This window comes from Benincasa hispida, chromosome 4 (assembly GCF_027475165.1).
Source record: "Benincasa hispida cultivar pf3 chromosome 4, pf3_genome.v1.1, whole genome shotgun sequence".
Classification (NCBI taxonomy): domain Eukaryota; kingdom Viridiplantae; phylum Streptophyta; class Magnoliopsida; order Cucurbitales; family Cucurbitaceae; genus Benincasa; species Benincasa hispida.
The window spans coordinates 29,757,752-29,774,875 of NC_143481.1; the positions used below are offsets into that span (position 1 = coordinate 29,757,752).

The window sequence follows — 17,124 nt, forward strand, 5'->3', positions numbered from 1 at the left end:
CTCCTAGAGTCGTGGGGGAGAAGATTTCGTGGAGGAGACTCATCACTTCAAGGAGAAATTTGCTGGAGGTTGTTCTACAAAGATACACTTTAGAATATGCTTTCTTTTGGTTTTAATTTTATATTTTTAATTCTATTGAGAATCAAAGCGTGCTATTATATTGCTTCCACTGCAGGATCAAAGCGTTCAATCCCTTCAATCTCAAGCCTACAGACGTCTTAATTATGTATATTAAGAATGAAAAATCCTTACGACTAGGTATAAAAATCATACATACCACCCAATGCTATAGTGTTTTTGTCAAAATGGAAGAGTGGCCCTAAAAGCATTCAATTCACATTGACATGGTATTTACTAAAGTAAGTAAAATGGTTAAGTTATATGATTATAATGTTGAACATGAATGATGAGTTCAAACAAGGAGAACAAGAGAGGTGAAGCATGATGTATTGGCTTATATTTTCTGTGGGCTGGTGGCATTACATGCATAGACTTAGAATCGGAAGGGGCCGACAATGAAAAGGAAAAAGAGCGTCAGAGAGGTATGGAAATAGGAAGGTGAGCATTTTGGAGCATTAAATGAGGGAAAACGACAGAGAGGAGAGGAGGGGAGAGATAAAAAGATGAAAGATGAGAAAGAATGAAAGAAGAGAGATAGGCGAGAGACACATAATTATTTACTCATAAATATTATTAACACAATAAAAAATATTTGCATCTTAGATCTCAAGTGTTAAGAGAATCGACAATTGTTACTATAGTTAATAGTTGAAGTTATGGAAAAAAAATTATTTATATATGTAGTTAATTAACCCCAAAAAAGTTTTAGTTTTACTTCGAAAATCTCATAAACATTATACATATATACACACATATATATCACTCAATTATTTGAGTAAATTGCTTGAACGACTAGTTTTGCAGATAAGTTATTAACATTGCTTACTCCAAAAGTCATTTCAGATACATTGATTATACAACTTTCCATACAAATGCAAGTCTTTTCCACCAAAAGTGTGCTTTTTGTCACGTCCCATGAGCCTTTCTTAAAGGAGCCACACTTTCCCTCTGGATTTCTATAGCTAGCAAATTGAATTTCAGAGATGATGATCCCCCTTGACAAGATAATTCTAAGGTGTTTCCTTCATTAGCATTTCCACAAATAGTTCCTAGAGTAATGGTTTGAATTGACACTTGTTGAGGATTTCCTCTGATTTCTTCAAATAAAATCAATGGGTTCGTATCCTTTGAAAGAAACGATCTTGGAACATGATACCATCTTTGAGATGGGTTCCCACAATTCCCAGCACATTTTCTCGGATCGTATGCACCTCTGTAGTCACAGTTTGCACTGCAACTATCATTACCGGCAATAAAAGAAGACCAAAATCGACCTATGCTTACCCCATTTACCCAAGCTTGGCCTTTTCCCATTCCTTGCATGTCCAATGTTACTGGGTCAGTTCCTGAAGGAGTCTTAAAGCTAGTTTTATACCATGTCATTCTCCTTCCAATAGATTTTTTATGTAATGCTCTCCATTTGGTTCTCTGCAAGAACATCAGGTTGTAAAATTTCTTCAATTCTCCATTTAATCCAACCTTATATGATCATAAATTGGATGACAAATCAATTGTGACATTTCCATCTCCAATTAAATGAATAGGAACTCCGTCAATTCCCATTGGCACTGTGTCATAAAATGCACCATAATTTTCAGCCCAACTGTGGCACTCAAAAGGGTAATTACGTTGTTTCCCGATTTTAGAAGAATAGGCTTCTCAAACACAAAGCTTTACCCATCGCTCCTCCTTGTGACCTGATATACCTTTTATATATAAAAACATGAAGCACATGACCTTTTGTGTTCACTTGAAGAGTCACAATTTGGACAGAAGATAATGCATTTGTTTCAACATTTGTCATGTACCACAAGTAGTCGCTGACATCAACCGTAGTTCCTTTTTGTTCCAAAAGAACGTTTGCCTTAAATTTACCCATTCCTTGTAGCGTGTCTCTCATTAGCGTTGGAGCCCAAGTCCAGGAAACTTTCGCATTTTCCTTTTCATTTCGCTCCAAAACAAACATAGATGTCTAAGAATTAACCTTTACAGTATTGTAAACCTTCTTGTTGCAAACATCAAGAATGCTCATAGACCATCTATGGGCACAAAGTATTTTCCATCTGTCTACAAATCTATAGTTGCATCATTGCTACCATCTATGTTGCTTAAAAAGCAAAACATCTCCCCGTTGATGGGTTGGAGAACTTCGTTAAAGTGATAGAGTTACCATACTCTTGGTTTGAGTGGCTGCCATTTGTGAGAATTTTCTCTCCCAATTTGATGGATACATGGAGTTGTTTGAGATGTCCCTATTTGAGTTGATTCAAGTTCCCATATTCATCAAGTGGTGCATCATAATCATAAGACGTAGTGAAGAATGGACCGCCCGATGTTCTTCCAAAATTGGGGCCTCCATGGTACATGTAATAATTGTTAAATACACCACCAGTTTGAAAAAATTTAGCCACGAAAAATGCTACGTCTTCTATAGTTCTGTGAGGGTCTTTATCGCCCCATTTCTTGAACCATCCCACCCAATTTTCAATAATTTTTTAGGCTATTAGGATTATTAGGAGTAAAGTTGTCACAATAGTGTCCATTGCATGTATTAATGATAGGTTGTGGGGCATTATTCTATTGGCACATGATCCATGGAATACCAACATTAAAAGATTCAGCCATTTGAGCGTACAAATTGATATATACTTTTCCTACATTTTCATAAGGTGTCATAACGTTTCCATACTCATTCTCAATTTGAGCTAAGATTATTGGCCCTCCTTGTGAGGCAAAGAGGTTGGCTTGTTTGCACATATTCACTATTTTTGTTGTAAATGTTTGCATTTCATTCTTGTACACTTCATTGTAAGTTCGTAGTTGGATTCTTGGCATATTGTGCAAACATAGTGGAAAACCTCCATAGTTCAACTCAGTACAGACGTAAGGACCAATTCTCATGATAACATAAAGTTCTACATCTTGGACAAGCTGAAAGAATTTAACAAAATCTAGATTTCCAGAGAAATAATATTTTCGTCATTGTGGCTCATGACGATCCTAGAAATTGTATGTCTCAATTGCATCCAATCCACCGTCTTTAGCTTTTTGAATAAGATCAGGCCACATCTTTTCAGTGCTACGTGGATAGTGGATTGAACCTGACAAGATAATGCGTCGTTCAACATTGATAATTATGGCATTTGAGTCATAGGTGACATTTGCTCCTATACAAAAAGATAAGCAAGCTAAAGTAGCAATAAGAGGAAAAAGAAGCCGCCAAAGCTTAAACATCTTTGAATCTACAAATTATATGTTTGGTTTATTCATTTGTTTGAATCCATGGGTTTATATAGGAAAACTTAGGTATAAAGTGGGTGTTCTTTCCAATCTATATTTGTACAGTTGTTTGTTTATGGAGTACAAACATGGAAGATATGTTAATGAGTTTACCGGCACAACTTCATGTATTAGTTTTTTTTTGCTAAATTTAGAGAATGTTCATCGAAATCATCCTCACAATAACTTATTACCATAGTAAAAGTATACAAGTGCGTAATTAGCAAATTTTCCTTTTTCCAGCGCTGCTTTTACTTATCCATTTCCACATTTTCAGTTTGAATTTGTAAGCCAGCCGTCTTTGTTTTCTTTTGTTGATAATATATGGTCAATAACACATAAGCCATTGGAGGGATGTTGACCCCATGTTCGTTCGACGAATTTCAACAATTTAAGATGACAGTTGGTTGATTTCATCTCCTCATTCATGTGCTTTTCTTGCCTAAGCTCTAGAAATTCCGCTCTCTATTTGGTCAAATTTAACCATCTCTATTAAGAAAATGTTGTACATATTGTTGCCAAAGAGGAAAATAAAAAGGATTGTTTACAAACGTGACAATTTAAGTACTTAACTGTTTCAAACACAGATCAACCATAAAATCATGTTAAATCTTTTTTTTTTTTCTTTTTTTTCTTTTTTTTTTTTTTTTATCGCAAAACCATGTTAAATCATTACGAAATGCAAAGTAGTTGTATGATTAGAGGTTTTGAATGTCGATAGTATGGATTAGTAGAGTAAAACCCATATTTTGTTAGTAGTTTAATAAACTCATATTTAATTACTACAATATATCTTCTTCTACTTCTTAGGTTCCATGCAATACTTAATTCTTGCTCCTCAGATATGCTAAATTGTCTAATCATTAGACCTAAGATTTGCTATAATATAGATTTTTTTTCTTTGGTCTCTTATAAAATGTATTCACATTTATGTATCATATTAATTAGATTAAAAGTAATTATAAACAATAAGTTGGTTCATTAAATTGGAACTATATCCTCAACTTTGGATAACATTTCTTTCCAATTTTTTAAAACTCATTTCATGTTCATTTAGTTTGAAAATTTCTCTTTTATTTCTTTTTCTTAATGTTTTGATTTTATTTAAGCAATTGGTTTCAATGTTGGTTCTAATATATATTTTTAAATTAATGTGTCCTTTAGAAAAGTCAACCCTACGTAAAAGTTTTTACGCATATCATAAACTTCATGTTATAGACAATGTTAATATTAAATTATATAGAAGAATTTCTTTACAATTTGTTCATGTTTTGATTAACGAGTTTATTTTTACATATAAAGCGGTGATATATGCATGTGTGTATGTATGTGTATATGTGTGTATATATATATGTATGTATGTATATGTTCGTGTGATTATGTATATTTGTGTGTGAAAATTTTGATGGATAGCAAAAAAAAAAAAATTATTCTGATTTTAACCTCATTTATGTATCATTAGATATATTAGATATATTCTATATTTTGTATATTAGCGAGCCTAAAGAATGAACATATATGCTCTATCGTAAGTAAAACTTTTTACACACGTTATAAACTTCATGTTATGGACAATTATAATATTAAATTATAGAGAAGAATTTATAATATTAAACTACATAGAAGAATTTCTTTAGAATGTCTATTTTCTTTTTTTTTTTTGTATTTTTTATTATCTTATTTTAATCTCATTTGTATATCACTATATATATTTGATATATTCTATATTTTGTATATTAGTGAGCTGAAATAATGAACATATATGTTCAACCCTACGTAAAACGAAAAATTTTATAATATTAAATTATATAGAAGAATTTCTTTAGAATTTCTTCAGAATTTCTTCACACTTTGAATAATGTGTGTGCGTGTGCGCGCAATCTTTTTTTTTTTTTTTTTTCAATTTGTAAAAAACTGCAAAAATTTTAAATCTTATTTTTTCATATTTTTTATTATCCTAATTTTAACCTTATGTATCATTAGATATATTCGATACATTCTATATTTTATATATTAGTGAGTTGATGTACTTTACCTTTGGTGTATCAGTTGGCTAATGTTCTTTATATTTGGTATAATTGTGATAAAAACCTTTAATTTTTAAAATACATGAACCAAAATAGTATATTAATCTAATAATTAACAAAAAAAAAAAAAAGTGACCAATAGACTTAGGTGCTTCCAAAAACAAAACTCAAGGCCCATAACCATTTTTTTTTTTATTTTGTTTTTGAAAATTAAGCTAATTAAATATATTATTTTTACCTCCCATTCTTTCTTTTTTATGTACTTTTAATCAATAGTTTAAAAATTCAAGTCAAAATTTGAAAATTTAAAAAAAAAAAAAAAATTTGAAAAGTTGTTTTTTGTTTGAGGAATTTAGTTAAAAATTTAACCATTTTATTTAAAAATACGAATCATTCGTAAATAAGAAAATTACGCTTAATTTTTAAAAACTAAAAATAAAAAAAACGAGATAATTACAAAATAGGGTCAAAGTTATTGAATTTTAAAACTCAGCCTAACCCAAATGCAAAAAAATAATTAAATAAATAAAGTATCGTATTTTTTCAAAATAAATACTATACGATGATCATTTAAAAAAAAAAAAAAAAAAAAGGAAAAGAATGAACATATATGAACAAACACTTCGACGAAAATGCCATAAATTAAGCAAGTCCCAAGTAGATATTAATGTTATTGTACTAACATCGAAGCACCATCAAACATAGCAAAAGAGAAGAAAAATGCTTCGCGATCTGTGTAGGGGATAATAATAATAATAATAATAATAATAATAATCTAACACAAATTATCTGACAGCCGCCAATCATCAGCACCCTCCCGACCAATTTTCATCGGACTGATCCCCCCGACCACCTCCGTAAGCAGCGACATCAACCAACGTGCCGTTGCTGTCCACACCGAAACTCGAGGCCTGCCCGCTGTCGCAGCTGCCATCGAGCAACAAGGACGGGTTAAAATGGGCGTGATAGTTCGTATCGTTCGCTTGAATTGATGGCAGCGGTGGCGTCGACAAATGAGTGTTGTCGAGGTTATTATTTAAGGCAAATGGAAAGAGGCTGTTGGATTGGAAAATGAAATGTGGATTGTTGATGATGAAGCTTTGGAGGCCATTTTCATGGCGATGAATGTTGTTGTGTAGAGGTGCTTGGGATTGGATGTTGTTATGGTCTATGGTTTGAGGTGTGTTGAGTGATAATGGAGGTAGAGAAATGGGAGAAGGAATTGCTTCTTGGAAGGATCTTGATTTTATTTTCTCTCCGAATTTATGAATTATTCTGCATAAAACCCATTCGTCCTGCTAGAAAGATTTGAAATGAACGTAATTAAAGAAAAAAAAAACCAAAAGAGAAATGCTATTTTGACGTTCATGTTATGAAATGGAAAGATAAAAATGTTTTGCTTTTATAGTCTTTTCATTTAGTATGTTTGTTGAAAATTAAAATATTGTTAGGTAGTAATATTTGGTTTTATAAAATTGTATAGGAAATTAAAAGAAAACGAGTATCAAATGATTACTACCTTGGTTTGATTTGTGAAAATATTGGTAGATAATAAACCAAGAAAAAGAATTAGAGATAAAATGAGTGATTACAAGTTTAATTTTCAAAAACTAAAAACCAAAACTCCAATAGTTACTAAACATAGCCTAAAATATATATGCCATTAGTTTGGTCTGTTGAAGTTTATCTTGAATTTGTTTGTTTATAAATATGAGGGTGGAGATCAAAAAAGAAAATCAATGAGATAATGAAGGAGGAAATTAAGGTACTCAAAATGTTAGAAATAACAAATAACAAAAAATCATTTGAAATCCAAAGCTTAAAATTACTCAAAATGTTAGAAAAGGAAAGGGTTAAGGATATGAATTACCTTGCAAACATTAGGGGAAGCAAGATCAGAGTGAAGGCGATATTCATGCATAACCCACTTGGTTTTAATGCCTCTAGGAGCACCACCTTTATAAAACACAAGAGTTTTCTTTGTTCCAAGCTTAACTCCATTACAACTACTATAAATTTGCCTATCTTTCCCTGTGGCTTTCCAATAACCAGCCACAGTTGCTCTATTAGTTCTTAATCCAGTTGGGTATTTTCTCACTCTTAAGCTGAAAAAATACCACTCCTTTTCCCCCATCTTTGCCTCTTCTGAAAAAACACACAACAACAACGTAAAAAAATTAATATTAAACAACTATGTGTATCATAACTTATCAGCTTAAGCTTTTGAATCAGACGTACCTGGAAGTTCCCAAGGCTCACATCTATTGAGGTCGACTTCAGCAATGTTGACTCCATGATGAAAATTGGAAGGTTTGAAGACTTTTGAAGCAAGATAAAAGGCAATGAGTTCTTCATCAGTAGGGTGAAACCTATAACCTGGTGGCAATAATCTATGCTTCTTGATGAATATTTCTTTACCATTATCACCTTCTTCTTGATCTTCTTCTCTATTTAGTTCTCCAATAACTTCTTCAATTCCAAACATTTGTTAGAGCTAGAGAGAAATAATAGTAATAATAATGTGGGTTTTTTAAGTTAGTGTACTAGAGAAGGGTCATAAGATATAAGAGGGAGAATAATTTTTAGGGTTTTTTTATTTGAAATTGTGAGAAAAATAAATAAATAAATAAAGCAACTTATGAAGAGGTTGATGAAGACAAATACTTTATTATAATTATTTCACCTTTTTCCGGACGATTGGTTGTATTAGAAAGGACAAAAGAAAAATAAAATAAAATAAGAAATTGAAAGTTAACGAATTGGTGGGTCAATGGAAGAAAAGGCATTGAATGCAAAATGAAAGATAAAAAAAAAGATGCTTTTCCGTTGAATTGAAAAACTTTGAATCTCCTTTTTATCTTCAAACTACTACTGACTTTACTTCTTTGGTCCTTTGCTAATTTGCTGTAAGGTTCATTAAGAACCCCACTCTTGTACATCCGCTCCGATCCTACCGACTTTATTCGATCTAAGTATCTGGTTAACTAAAAGATTAGAAATTCAATTATTTGATAACGTGTTTTGACGGGTATTATTCGAGGTGGACTCATACAAAATTTAACCACTAATATGCTACAATTCCATTAGAAAATAAATAAAAATCGGTTTGGAAAGTGTTTTCTTTGACTTAAAAATATTCTCTTTTATTTAAATTGAGCATAATTCAATTAATTTAAACATATAGATTTTAAAATAAGTTAGAGATTTGATATTATTCAACTAAAAAAAACCACTCATTTTAATGTAATCTTACATTAAATGGTAATCTTCATATGTGTTTGGATTGACTTTTTAAGTGTTTAAGTGTTTATAAGTGTAAAAAAAATTGTTTATAAACACTTCAAAAGTAAATTCAAATGGACCATTCAAAAATCTTATTCTGTCTTCTGTCTTTCTTGTGTAAATCATACAAGTCCATTTGTTTTGAAGTAAAATCTCATTTTCTCCAAAGAGTGGAGTAATATATTTGAATCTCCACACCGCTATTGTACTAAAAATATATAGACATTTTAATTGAGATATAGCCTTTTTTTTTTAAGGAAGACTATAAGTTTATATTATATTTCTACTTAATTTTTACATAACCTTTCAATTATGAAAGAAAAAATTAAAATTGAACTTTATAAGTTATAATTATTTTAAATATAATAAGATGAAAAATTCGAACAAGATCATTAACTCGCTTTCACATATTGTATAACAATTGAGTCATGTTCACTTTTGACTATAATAAAAACCGTCATGGAAGACGAGTAGGAATTACACATACAGTCTCCTTCCTTTTGCTTGTCCTTTAATTTCTCTTTTCCAAATGTAGTTGGTGCATGAAACAAGTCCAATGGTTGACACATCAAGTGGGGGCTACTCTTAACACTCTTAACTAATGCTGAAATTTATTTAACTCTTTCTTTTATTTCATTTGAACAACCAAAATTCAAACCCGAAGAAGATATTTCCCCTAGCTCCCTGACAAAAATAAATAAATAAAAATAAATGTTACACCATATAGCTCAATATTTTCTACTACCCATCTCCAAAAATGGGAATGCCATTGCCAAACTCTCAGAAGCAAAGAGACTAGAACTACAAAACCGAAACCGCAACGGTTAGCTAGCGTCGAGCGAGAATGAACGGCAGGAAGGTAGCTGGTAATAAATTAGAAGGTGAGCCATGTGGGGGTTTATTCAAATTTGGTGTGAGCTTAAAATAAATTTGAAGAGTTTTGAATTAGGGAGAAGAAAGAAGAACGTGGATAGAGTTGTGAGACCATGCATTCATTAGAGAGCAAAGGCTATGACCGACCTTCAATTGGGCTATGAAAAATAATGGAAGGATATGTCGTCAGATTGACTGTGATAAGTGGTAAGCCTTGGATTCTTGTTTTCAAGAGGATGATATGATAATAATAATTATTATTATAACAAGGATATATATATAGTGTATTGTAGAAGGGTTATTATATGTAGGGTAGACTCATTCTTTGTTTTATTAGCCTCCACCATAGAGCATGGGACTGCCTAGGAATCTACTCTTGTTTTGTTGGGCCCATCTTGACTACTACAATTCATTTGTGTGCTTAATTAGGTTATGGGCACTACCCTCTCAAATAATGTGGGGTTTGGTTTTGTTTTGGATATGTTTTTTGAGGTTATGAGAAAGCTAAGAAGTAAAAATAATATCTTTGGTGAATTTTCTAGGTTCGATTGGGCTCGGTATTCAATTGTTTTCTAAGCTACCTATTCAAATATTGATGCAGATTTAAATCGATATTCAAATCCAAATGTCGATGATTATAAAATTGTCCGAAGTGTCTTGCATTGATAAAATTGTTGTTAAGTATTTGATACAGAGTCGGACAAAGTTTAGTGCATACACTATTGATGAAGTAGTAAATTTTGGAGTATTCTAAGAGTCGAATCCTACCAGGTTAGTTCGATTTTAATTATATTAAAACAATGAATCAATGTAATTGAAGATAACCAAATGTGTGAATAAATAGTGAATAAGTAGAATGTTGATTAAAAATAAGTAAACAAGAATATATGAACTAGGGATGTAACAATGTTTCAACTAGTCGGACAATGTGCCTTAGGCAATACAGCCGCACCACACCTGGTCAGTGACTCAATCATGGACAAAAAATTCCTCATATTTGATCCTGTCAAGTTCTTTTAGGAGTTGTAAATAGCTAATGCCTATATTGTTGGGTTTACGCACTAAACTCGTGATTTATACTTTGTAAATAAATTTTTTATTTAATAAATAAAGTGTTGTTTATTTTAACATTTAGACTTGCATAACTCAAATCCAATGAACTAAGGTTCAAGGTTATTTAATGTAACTTGAACAGTATGTAATGGACATACAGGTGGATCTTGTTCAAGTAATAACCTAAAAGGTCTAGAATATATGGATAAGGTGGGTACCTTATCCTGGTAATTATGGATATGGTCCACTTTGTAATGTTACAAACGACTTGATCCAAATCATTCATGTAGGTACATGCGAGTGGAGATGTCCTATACAAAGAGTTTGTATAAGACTGGACCATGAAATATTTAATCTCTCATTGTAACACCATTGGCTGAAGAGATTAATATTTCAAATGATGACCATATGTAACTCGATCTCAATCCTGAGGGAGTTATGGACTCTTACCTATGAGAAATCTTCCTTTGATTTTTTATGGGTGAGAGTGGTTTGAGTCGTCGACTCAATATGCCTACCATTTTAGGGACAAGACCGAGTAGGAAGCTAGAAACATAGTTACACAAGATGGAATTCACTCATTCCCGCCTTTGGTGTAAGTAAATAAGTTGTTCTCTTAAGTGTTGACTTAGGACTTGAACAATGAGTCTCATCCTCTCACTGGTCGAAGAGAGAATTAGTTTATGGTTAGAACATAAACAGATTATTCATTAAAAGGCCAGCGGTACTTAAGAAGTAAGAGATAATCACAGGGGTGAAATAATAATTTGGCCCAACTATAATTATGAATACTTGTAAATGATCGACTTACTTGTAATGGTTATATGAGTAAACACAAAATATTCTATAGTTCATAAGAATGCAACTATGGGTCTTTAGTAGAGTGCCCCATAGTTAATGAATGTTGATTAGATTTATTAAAGTGTTTAATTAATTAACCTCGTATTATTGGATCTGATAATTGTAGGTCCATTAGGTTCCTCCGCTGGCTCACAACGGGTAAAACAAGGATCAAAAGTTTTGAAATAATTTGAAATGTCCAAATTATTTAAGTGAATTTAGTTGTATATGATACAATTAATATAATGTATAAAAATACATTATAATATAAAATTAATTTTGAATGAGATTCAAATTTAAACCATACAATATGAGAGATTTAATTTATTTGGATAAGATTCAAATAATAAATAATATGAATTAGATTCATGTTAAATCTGTTGGGGTTGATGGTTGATGCTCTAAACTCTCGTTGGGTCCTGTAGTTTGTAAACACTGTATTGAACAAATGCTTGTGATGTAATAATATATGATATTTTTCTTCACTATTGTTTATGAAATAGTGGATGTTTTTAATTTCTTTACCACAAACCAATAAACTAAGATTCCTAGTTGTCGTTATAACCTAAGCATGTATTGGAGACATACAGGTGGATCATGTCTTAAGTGATAACCAAAATGGTTTGTAGTATATGGATATAGGAGGGAAACCTTATCCTGGTAACGCTACAGATGTGGCCCGCTTTGTAGAATAGTTACAAGTGTTGTGACTTACTAAAGATAGTCTGATCTTGATCATTCATGTGGAGACATGCGAGCGGGGGCATCCTATACAAAGGAGTTTGTATAAGACTAGATCATGAAGTGTTATAGACTCGTTATATAATGTCGTTCATGACAGAGACTTCACTTCACTAGGATGACCATAGGTAACATGACCTTAATCCTAAGTGAGTTGGGAACTTCTACCTTTAAGGGCGATCCTTTGATTTGCATGGGTGAGAGTGGCCAGATTGTCAACTCAAACCTACCACTTTGAGGATTCGTCTGATTTGGGAGCTGGGAACTAAGCTACCAAGATGGAATTCACTCCTTCCTTGAAGCAGAGGTAAATAGATAGATTGCTCCCTTAAGGGTTGATTTCGGAGCTTGAACGATGTGCCACCACACACCTTCTCATGGCTCGAGAGGTTTCCACACATAGTAGAACTATGTTGTATTGTTCATTAGAGGGATCAGTGGTACTTAAGGAGTTAGACGTAACTACAGAGGCAAAACGGTAAATTGGCCCAACTGTATTTATGAGCATCTGTGAAGAGTTATCGTATTGTTGATTGGTTATATCTGATGGACACAGAAATATATCTGTGGTGAAAGAGTGCAACTCTCGGTCTTTAGTAGAATGTCTGGTAGTTAACGGATGGTGGATCTCGTGGCTAAAGATTTTAGTCAGCTATTCACATACCGTTTGAGCTTCAAGCCACATGTTCATAAGTCCCCTTGGTAGCTCAATGGATTCAAGTTGAGAAACAGTTTTTGGGTTAGTTTGAAGTGTTCAAATTGATAAAAGGGAGTTTGATTATATATGATATGATTAAACTGGTCAATTATATATGATATAGTTGACATGATGTATGAGATACATTAATTGGAGGAAAAGGATATAAATATAATATGATTATATGTACTTTAATTAAAATTGTTGGTGGTTTTTCTCCATAACCGAATGAGATAGTGGGAGGTTACATTCAGTTTTCGTAACTTAAGGATAAAATGAAAATGGTTTTCATTTTGCAAAGAGATCGGACAATCGCTTCACGATTAGTACACTACCCATCATCTAGTAAACGAGAGCATACACAATAGCTCAAGTTGTCCTAAACGATCGTGTATACGCGCAACTTTCCTAAACGATCGCATAGTCTTTTCTAAATGATCGTGCATGCGAGCGATTTACCTATATGATCGTCTAAACGATCAGCCCCATTTTACTAAACGATCAAGCACCCGTCTGCACGATAGACACCAAATCCTCCCACTTGCTTGGTCGTTGTAAACAATCGAAGTTTCCTCCTTCCCTCTACCAAATCCAACAGAGCCCACATCTCCTGGATTCTCACTCCGAGAATACCAAGGTTACTAAGTGGTGGTGTCTTTGAAGGAATGATATATCAAGCAACGGAAGACTACAAAATTAATAAGCACTTAAACTACATTTAATTTGAGTTTTAAGCATGTTGTACATATAATATTCAAAAGAGGATTTGAAACACATATTACCTTTGAAGATATCCTTCAAAAAATTGACTGAGATCCACCAAGAAAGAGCTTGAAACAGCGAGAGGACTACCATCGAGATCTTCTCTACTATGCTCAAGCTAGAATGTGAGATGGAAACACTTGAACTAGTTGAATTGATGAAGAACGAGAGCAAGGTCTTTGGGTTATCAAATCAGAAAGTATATTTTTCCATTCCTCTTGATCTTCATACATGGAGCTTCAATATATAGGTAAAAAACATGCAAATGTATAGGGTTGCATGTTGGGTAGCTTCAGCTTGAAGATCATCAACAAGAACAATTGAAATTTGATGATATTCCATCAAACATGTTGGTGGATTTTTCCTAAAATTGGAAAAAAAAACCCATTAACCTAAAATGATTTCAAAAAATCATTTTATTTAAATTAATTTTATAAAATTTCAAAATAATTAACTTAAATAAAATAATTTTAATTGATTTTTTTAATAATATTAATTTAATATCTAAATATTAAATTAATTAATAAAATATTAATATCACCAATGAATCAATGTTATATTTAAACCATAATTTAAATATTAATTGATTTTCTAATTTCCTTTAATTTCAATTAAATTAAACAGTTATGATTGTATCATATACAATCAATCGAAAACCCTAAAACTTGAATTTGAACATTTCAAATTCATAACCCTAATTTTATACATCAATACTCAATTTGTTATTCCAATTTAAAGAGCTAGTAGAAGGATCTAATGACCTACAGATCATGAGCTCCAATGATCTGTAATTAATTCGTTAAAACTCTTTAATCGAATTAATTACTATTCGTTAACTATCAAGACACACCACTATAGCTCGATAGTTGTACTCTTCTCACTGTAGATATATTTTTGTCCATATAAACCATAATCAGTAAGTTGATCCTTCATAGATCGTTCGTAATTACAACTGGGTCAAAATTATCATTTTACCCCTGTAAATACATCTTGTTCCTAAAGTTTTCACTGACCCTCTAATGAACAATTCAATTCATAATACTACTTATGAATCATGTCCTTCTCTATCATGAGAAGGCAGGGTCCCGATTGTTCAAGACCTGGAATCAGTACTTAAGAGAACAACCTATCTGCTAACCCTAAAATGGGTAGGAGTGAATCCCATCTTGCAGGGCTATGTCCCCAACTATTCATCCGGTCTTATCCCCAAAATAGAAGGCTTATTGAGCAGTGCTGTTGAACTACTCTCACCCATGCAGATCAAAGGATAATCCCAAATAAACAGGAGTTCATAACTGGCTCAGGATTAAGATCGAGTTATCCTAGGTTATTTCGTTATAAAGAAAAGTGACTATTTTGTGGTCTAGTCTATATGCAAACTCATTACATAGGATACCTCCAGTCATATGTCTCTACATGAATGATCTGTGGATCACATCATTTGTATTACCTATACAAAATGGGCCGCATCCAATAGTGTTACCAAGATAAGATATCCAATTTCATCCATATACTTATAGACCATTTAGACTATATACTATTAACTTGATCATGTTTATATCACCACATAAAGTTAAAGTATTCATACTATAGCCATGGATATGTTTATTGGATTTTCATAATAGAATGCAAAATCAACGATTTTATTGAATAAAATACTCAATAATATGTTATTGATAAAAAGAATGTTTAACACAAAATTTACGAACTGTGAGTTCTAGAATATTCCCAACAGTCCTCCTTGCTGCCTTGTTCGTGTAGAAGACAATTCGGTGGTAAGCGACAACGAGATTTGGTGGGCGATAGACTTGGCAATCACAGCAACTGCGTGAGTTGCTATTCCTGATGAGAGCGAGAGTTCAAGGGAAGAAAAGTTCTTCAAGAGGTATGTCTCTCGTTCATTTGTTTTTTAAGTTTGAAAAGCATGTCGTAATTGTTTGTAGATGCATAATTTGTTGTTTGATTGTGAATGCGGTATTTCTGTCACAATGAATTTGGAACAATCTTGCTTTCGCTCATAAGTACTCTTTGATAAGAGTTCCTTCAAAATCTATAAGTTAAATTAATATGAATAAGATTCATATTCAAACTATAAGATATCAAAGAGATGTGCATTTTAATATGATTCAAATATAGTTTTAAATTAAATATATGATATTGAAAAGCATCTGAAATGTGCTTTTCTTGCTTTTAAATTTGGGGTTATTGTTGTTAGTTAATGTAATTTGATGTGGTTTATTTAGTTAATTTCAGGAAACCAAGTTACAGGAGCAGTTCGTATTGAAATAAGCAAAATTTGGTGTAAAAATCCAAATTTAAAGATTATAGGGCCAACCAAGCAAAGAGCATGAGAAAATAAGGTAAAAAATGAAGAGAAAAAGAAGCTAGAGAGTGCAACGGCATTGCGCAATACGCTACAAACCTGAAAGCTACAATTTGGAGTGGATTAAGAATGATAGGAAAACGTTAGAGGCTAAGAATGAAGAGGCTTAATGCTATGTCTTTAATTTCAAAAGCATGAAAATAAAATTGACTTTTAAACATTAGAAAGGGGTTGAGTATGTAAGAGAAAACCCGAACCATAGATCTTCTAGGCCTAAATTGATACATTGATTTAATTGAAAGAAAATATTTTGAGTCCATAACAATATTGGATGAGATCAATACCCTAGGACATCTTAGTCAAGTGATTCCCTAGTTTCAACATTTATTTGTTTTCTTTGGTTTTATGTTTACACAACCATCTTGTTTCAATTCCCTAAACAAAGTTAAGATGATTGCTTGATAGCTAGTCAAATCTAATATCTAATTCCCTAAGGACGATACCCAATTTATTGACATTTTAATACTTTGACGTGTACACTTGTGAGTGTTAGATATTTAATTAAAATTAATTCGTTATTGATATATTGATATATTGATATATTGATATATTGATATATTGATATATTTATATTTATATATATTTAACTATTTATTTTAATTTAATTTAACTAAATTAAATTTAACTCCCCTACGGTTATAGGGATGCAGAGGAGTGAAGAATGATACGTAGTGAGGAGTTACTCTCCCCTCTCCTTTAAGTTGTAGAAGTTCTGCAGTTTGAAGGGGTTCTTTTTTTACGTGAAGAAATCTTTCCCAAAAGAAAAAACACATAAAAGAAGTTCTCTACCAAAACCATATAATTTTCTTCTTTAAAAAAGATTCCCACAAAATGATTCTTGCCAGAGATATAGTAGAAAAGTCTTATTAGTGGTGTCTTGAACGAAAACAACGGTTTGTGCTGTTTTTTTAAGAATTAGAGAAGATTTGAAGAGGTATCTTTCAAATGTAATCTTCTTCTTCCTTGCATTTCTACATGCTTAATCTTCTGTATTTTATTTCTGTATTTTTAATTCATGAAATTAAATTGAAGCAAAGTGACCACATGCTTCCACTCGGGACTCTATC

General features: G+C 32.1%; 1 protein-coding gene and 1 pseudogene across 2 annotated transcripts; both read right to left on the reverse strand.

The window, feature by feature from the left end:
* Positions 1 to 883: 883 nt before the first annotated feature.
* Positions 884 to 3,354, reverse strand: LOC120076154 (beta-galactosidase 7 pseudogene; annotated as a pseudogene).
* A 2,683-nt stretch (positions 3,355 to 6,037) lies between these two features.
* Positions 6,038 to 8,032, reverse strand: CUC3 (NAC (No Apical Meristem) domain transcriptional regulator superfamily protein). Of its 2 annotated transcripts, none has more exons than XM_039030157.2 (3): positions 7,665 to 8,032; positions 7,297 to 7,571; positions 6,038 to 6,724 (listed from the first exon to the last, which is right to left on the reverse strand). In XM_039030157.2, exons 1-3 carry the CDS (start codon positions 7,909 to 7,911, stop codon positions 6,233 to 6,235), a joined length of 1,014 nt encoding a protein of 337 aa, XP_038886085.1. In that variant the 5' UTR covers positions 7,912 to 8,032; the 3' UTR covers positions 6,038 to 6,232. The 2 variants fall into 2 exon arrangements, with proteins under 2 accessions (XP_038886085.1, XP_038886086.1); XM_039030158.2 differs by having other exon boundaries at positions 6,038 to 6,721; positions 7,665 to 8,030.
* Between the last annotated feature and the right edge of the window lie 9,092 nt (positions 8,033 to 17,124).